General features: G+C 36.3%; 1 protein-coding gene across 1 annotated transcript; it reads left to right on the top strand.

The window, feature by feature from the left end:
* Positions 1–5,049: 5,049 nt before the first annotated feature.
* On the top strand, positions 5,050–6,031 carry LOC149045737 (uncharacterized). Its single transcript, XM_089207109.1, has one exon. The coding sequence runs from the start codon at positions 5,050–5,052 to the stop codon at positions 5,725–5,727; it is 678 nt and encodes a 225-aa protein (XP_089063235.1). The 3' UTR covers positions 5,728–6,031.
* The last annotated feature ends 722 nt before the right edge of the window (positions 6,032–6,753 follow it).

Genomic DNA, 6,753 nt, shown 5'->3' with positions numbered 1-6,753 from the left:
CTCATCATCTCGTCATGGCTGTTATTAACCACTTTGAAGATCATTTTGATACTTAACTGGTCCATTCAGTTCTCTGGTTGAATCCCCCCTGGCTCTGTCCAGTCTGATCCTCTTTACTGCAAGCAAATGCATAGTATTTCTTCTGCTGACCAGAGAGCCCAAGTTCATCATCATCGAAAAAAAATTATAGGATCGGTGTATATTTCGCTGCACATAAACGGTTAAACGGGTCATTGGTTTTCTTTTTTGCAGCAACCAACGTCAACTAAACAAAAATTCTGCGAGCATTGCCGAGACTTTGTCTATACTATAACGTGCAGGCAGCATTTGGTGCACAACTGTGCAGTCCTCTTGCCCCCACCTACAAAAAAATGCAAGCATTGCCAAGACTTTGTCTATACTAGAACGTACAGGCAGCATTTAGTGCACAACTATGCGGTCCTCTTGCCTCCACCTGCAAAAACATGCAAATTAGATGGGGTCAAGAACCAAGTCCCTTTCATAGTGTGCCTTTGTGTTTTAGAAGTTGTTCCTGTCCCCCTTCAGGGAGGTGTAAGTTACTCAAGGCTTGACTGTATTTTTTATGTTGTCATGGTCCATTCAGCACTACATGTACATATAACAGTATTACACCAACTGCTATCAATTTTGAAGTGTTAATACCTTATGAAAAAATGTGTGCAGAATAACAGATGCGTAATTCTTTCAAAAAAATTATCAGATTTGGATGATGTTCCTATCCACAATCTCGAAGAAAAAGATTACCATTTAGTTCACAGTTTTAAAGAAATTGTCTATGGTGCAAGTCCACCTTCGCATGTCAGTGATATGTTCTATTTATTTATTTATTTGAGTATTTTTCGTAATGAATATTTTGGTAATAACATTTCCCTTTGGCTATAACAAAAAAACGATCTAAAAAAAACCTGATAAAATTTCAATACAAAACTGGAAAGTTTTGGTTTCTTGGTATGTTCCTAACATAGAATCGTAGGGTGTAGGCTGATCGATCATTAATGTCAATTTTAATTGCGTCAGATTAATCTGGAAATAATGTCCTAACATCCATCAATAAATTACATATACACAACTATGAATTCTTATAATTACTACTTCTGAAAACCATCTCTTTCTGACAAAGATAATAGTTCAAGAAAAGTCCTGATATAAATTCAACAAAAACTAACAAGTTTTTTTTTTCTCGGCTGGCTCCTAACACAGACATCGTAGGGCATTAATTGGTGGATTGAAAATGTAATCATTGACAAAAGCAGTAAATAAAGGGAAGTCAAGTTTACTTTGAATTTACGTTGGGATGTTAATAACTTGTAAACTCAAGGCATTTTAGGCTTAAGGAAAGTGTGTGTGTTCTGTGGTGTCCAAATACAAACAGAAACAAGCCTGTTACAAAATTATCCGGCCCCCTTTGTTGTTTTAAACAACAGGTAACATAGGTGTTAGATAAAAACAAGACGTCAATGAAAAGGAGAAGATATAATGGATTTTAATGAGATGGGGTGCATTCGGTTGCAAGATTGCATAAAAAAAATAAATTTAAAAAAAAAAAAAAACAGTAGGAACAGCAATCATCCCAAGACAAACCAGCCAGTTATTGTAAGGATGGAAAGGAACCAGCGGCTTAGGACCGAAAACAACGTTTCCATGAATTATTTTGTAATAGGCTATCGAAATGACCCTTAAGAAACGAAAATATAATTCATAAGAAGCTAAAGAGGGGTCGTTTTGACGCCATATAGATTCTAAAAGCTTGTAAATAAAAAGCTTTGCATAAGTTCTTTCATCAAACTGCGAGATGCTTGTACAAAAGTGTGCACGTACAAAGCGGGCGTGAAACTGCCTTATCGTTTAATGATATAACATGCTGCTCTGAACCAAATATGAATTTTCTTAGTCCTTCCATTTTAACGGTACTTTTACTCGGAATTTTAGCTCGTATTACCAGGATATTTCCCATTAATTGTTCTGTTTGGAATGGGAAATGGATGAAGAAAAATCTCTTTGTTTAATCTAAACATGTTCGATTTTACATTGAGGCCTCACTGTTCTGGAGAAAGCGTTATTTTATGAAACTAACACCATTCTATTAGTTTCCGTTTGAATAAGAAAGAAAAAAAGCTGTTGTATTGCTGAGCTGTTTTCCGTTACTGAATCTCCATTTCCATCTGGACTGTCAACAAGTTTTTTGAACCTGGTGTGCCCAATTCCAGCCGATTCGTTGAGAAATTGAAAATTCGACCGTTAAACTTTAACTCCTGTTCAAGAAACTGTTAAAATCGCTAAAACAAATCATTGGACTACTTTCCATAGTTAGGATAAAATCTTAATTTTAATTTTGTCTTGAAATATTCATTAACATGGGGGTGCTTCAAATTTCCAAATAAGCTTACTAGCATGAAACTCATGGCAAGCCTGGTCATTGCTAAAGTTAGGAAACTGTCTAGGTGACAAAACATAAAACTAGAGAAAAAACAAAACTGCAGGAGTCAAACAAAGTTACAGGAATTATTAACAGGAGTCATTGTAAATAAAAAATGCTTAAGAAAGCGGCTTTATCCACGCATCAAGATGTCTTTCAAACACATAATGATTCAGTCTGTAAACAAGCACTGTATGTGCTCTTTAACGGTCATAGTAACAAAACAACAAAACAGAATTCATGGTATTCTGTTTTGAATAGGAAACGGAATGAAGCAAAATCTTTACGTTGAAACTAAACATCTTCGACTTTACATTGAGGCCTCGCTGTTCTGGAGAAAGCATTATGTTCTGAAACTAACACCGTTTCATTCGTTCCATTTGAATATGAAAGAAAAACTATTTAATAGCTGAGCTGTTTTCTGTTATTGAATTTCCATTTCCATCTTGAGTCTCAAGAAGGTTTTTATGGCCGATTTAAGCCGATTCGTTAAGAAATTCAAAATTCGACCGTTGAAACTCTTAAAATCGACAAAACAAATCATTGGACTACTTCCGATAGTTAAGTTAAAATCTTAGCCAGATTTTGTCTTGAAGTATTCATTAACACTGGTGCTTCAAATTTCCAAATAAGCTTGCTAGCTTGAAACTCGTGGCAAGCCTGGTCACGGCTAAAGTTAGGAAACTGTCAGGGTGACAAAACAAAACTAGAGAAAAAACAAAACTGCAGGAGTCAAACAAAGTTACAGAAATTATTAATAGAATTCACTGTTAATAAAAAATGCTTAAGAAAGCGGCTTTATTCACGCATCAAGATGTCTCTCAATCACATAATGATTCAGTCTGTAAACAAGCACTGTATGTGCTCTTTTAAGGTCATAGCGACAAATCAACAAAACAGAATTCATGATATTCTGTTTTGAATGGGAAATGCGAGGCCTCGCTGTTCTGGAGAAAGCATTATGTTCTGATACTAACACCGTTTCATTCGTTTCCATTTGAATATGAAAGAGAAACTATTTTATTGCTGATATGTTTTCTGTTACTGAATTTCCATTTCCATCTTGACTCTCAAGAATGTTTTTATGGCGGATATAAGCCGATTCGTTGAGAAGTTAAAATTCGACCGTTAAACTTTATCTTATGTTTGAGAAAATGTTAAAATCGACAAATCACTGGACTATTCATTAACACTGGTGCTTCAAATTTCCAAATAAGCTTACTAGCATGAAACTCATGGCAAACCTGGTCATGGCCAAAGCTAGGAAACTGTCAGGGTGACAAAACATAAAACTAGAGAAAAGACAAAACTGCAGGAGTCAAACAAAGTTAGGCTTAAATTTAGATTAAAATTTTTTCTTGAAATATTAATTAACGCTGGTGCTACAAATTTCCAAATAAGCTCACTAGCAATTTGTTTGGGATTTTTGAATTGGGTCAACCAATAAATAAATTCGGTGTAAAACAATGCAAAACTTTAAACTTAAAATTTTATTCAGCGCAACTGATGTCTGACTTAAATGTTACCGTGGAGTAATGTTAATGTAAAGTAATGTTAATGTAAAGTAATGTTACTGTAAAGTAATGTTAATGTAAAGTAATGTTAATGTAAAGTAATGTAACGAAACCGGTAGCACGATCACCGTCGGATTTCTAGCGGTGGGTGCGAATAAACGCTTCTAAAGGAATGAAGAATAAAATTTATTTTGATCCAGTCTTTGCTGTATAGCAAAGCATTTTTGCCTACATGTATAGCGTCATTTACTACTTGAAGAAATACGTGTCCTTGTATCATGAAATGTGTACGTGCGCTCTTATTAACTGATTTGTGCATTTTTCGGTGTGAGCCTATAAACACGGCTGTTAAGTCTACACATTTTGTGAGAAAACTCTCAAAGCTTTCGCAACACGCAAGAAAATTCAAGAAAAAATATAGTGTCAAAATAAATGACTTCAAGGCTTTGCCTACTCCGATGATCGTAATCTGGACGACTTCGTCGAGGGAGTTTTAGCAAAGACGATAGATGTGCAACAATCTATGCAATTAACAATTTCCGTAGTAATTTTCGAGAATTCTTCCAACCTCCCAAGTATTTAGATGAGGATATGCAAACATGAAAAAATTCCCATATTGCTTAAGCAATGCACGCTGACTGGTTGTAAAAAATGTACAAACAACATTATGATATTCCTAGACCTTGTTGAAACTTTCAGCATTTCTACATTTTACACGTAGCGCCAACGAGAAAGTAGGAAAAGACGCTAACCTTAGAATTTTTGATGTTGCCATATGTGTCTTGCAGAGTCGATACCTATATCAAAACTTTTTGGGAAGAGAATTCATTTCACGTAAGTGAATTTAACAAGCGTGAAATCCACCAACGACAAAGTTTTTGAATCATTCCTGTATCTTTTCTTTGCTTCAGTGAATTAATTCTTCGCGTACATTGCTAATAAAATTAAAGAAGTCATGATCTAAAAGAGTGGCAGGGGTTCCAAGGAGACGTCTATATTCGCCATCTCATTACCCAGGCGAAGATACGGAATAGAAAAGAGAGAGGGATATTTAAAGTTCGGAAAGAAGACTTAAAGTGACAATCAAGAGCTTAGATAATGAAGAAGACAAAGAAGCACATGTCGTCACCAGACCCCAAGCGAGGCCATCATGTTATTAACAATGGTGTGAAGGACATATACCCTGACATTTTAAAAGGTTTTGTCGATACATACAGCAAAGCCTTTTTCGGTAGCAATAACTATAAAAACCTTGAACACCTGGGTATCATGAACGAGCGTGGTCTGCCGGTTGACTGCGTGCTTGGGATCGCACCTTTGCGTCCTGAAACATACACAGGAATACAAAACAGCACTGTGTATGCTTCAGGAAACGAGAAACACACGAATGATAGAAACGCTGTAAAATTCGGTTTGGCTAAATTAGGCCTTTTAACCAGAGTCAATTTCTTATTTTATGATATTTGCACATCACTCAGAGACAGAAAAGAAATGCCAAACGATCTTGATGAAAAAATGGGTGAGCTCCGTCAGTTCATTAGTGACAAATTTAACAGAGATGTGTTTGTTGATGAGCAAGCTAAAGGTTGGTGGGAGAAAGAAAGAGGTCGAGGTGGCGCCAAAAGGCTCGAAGACTGGACACAGGAAGTGGAGAGAATGTTAATGAAAATAGCAGGCGAGGACAAGATACAGCTTGTTATACATTGGGGACAATGGGCTTTTCGTGTGGCACAGGGATTCAAATGCAGTCATGTGAAATCAAAAGTAGAATACTAAATTAATAAGTCTTTGTCATTCATACTTCAAATGAAAACACTATAAGAATCAGTTGTGAATAAGTAATTGGCTTGAGGGAGTCAATAGTACATCAGTGCTACGTTGGAAGGAATCAATTGTAAATTGATGGTTGGCTTGAAGGAATCAATTGTAAATCGGTGCTTTTCTTAAAGGAATCAATTGTTAAGTAATGGATTGCTTGATGGAATCAATTATAAATAAATGGTTCGCTTAAGGCGGAATCAATTTTTGAATCAATGGCTCGTTTGATAGCTGCTTGCGGCGAACCAAACCTTTAACGCAAGCCTCATGGAGTTGCAGCAACCAACGTCAACTAAACAAAAATTCTGCGAGCATTGCCGAGACTTTGTCTATACTATAACGTGCAGGCAGCATTTAGTGCACAACTGTGCAGTCCTCTTGCCCCCACCTACTAAAAAATGCAAGCATTGCCAAGACTTTGTCTATACTAGAATGTACAGGCAGTATTTAGTGCACAACTATGCAGTCCTCTTGCCTCCACCTGCAAAAACATGCAAATTAGATGGGGTCAAGAACCAAGTCCCTTTCATAGTGTGCCTTTGTGTTTTAGAAGTTGTTCCTGTCCCCTTCAGGGAGGTGTAAGTTACTCAAGGCTTGACTGTATTTTTTATGTTGTCATGGTCCATTCAGCACTACATGTACATATAACAGTATTACACCAACTGCTATCAATTTTGAAGTGTTAATACCTTATGAAAAAATGTGTGCAGAATAACAGATGCGTAATTCTTTCAAAAAAATTATCAGATTTGGATGATGTTCCTATCCACAATCTCGAAGAAAAAGATTACCATTTAGTTCACAGTTTTAAAGAAATTGTCTATGGTGCAAGTCCACCTTCGCATGTCAGTGATGTGTTCTATTTTGGACGAGTGATCTGCGCAGTTGGTGCATACCTCCAATGCCACTTCTTTTGTACTTTGAGGAAAAAGTGCATCTATGGTGATCCTGAGTTAAGACCACAATAAAGTGATATAATTAACT

The sequence above is a fragment of the Pocillopora damicornis genome, chromosome 5, assembly GCF_964200805.1.
Source record: "Pocillopora damicornis chromosome 5, jaPocDami1.2, whole genome shotgun sequence".
NCBI lineage: Eukaryota > Metazoa > Cnidaria > Anthozoa > Scleractinia > Pocilloporidae > Pocillopora > Pocillopora damicornis.
The sequence above is the reverse complement of the archived record's forward strand: the minus strand, read 5'-3'. Positions and strand labels throughout refer to the sequence as shown.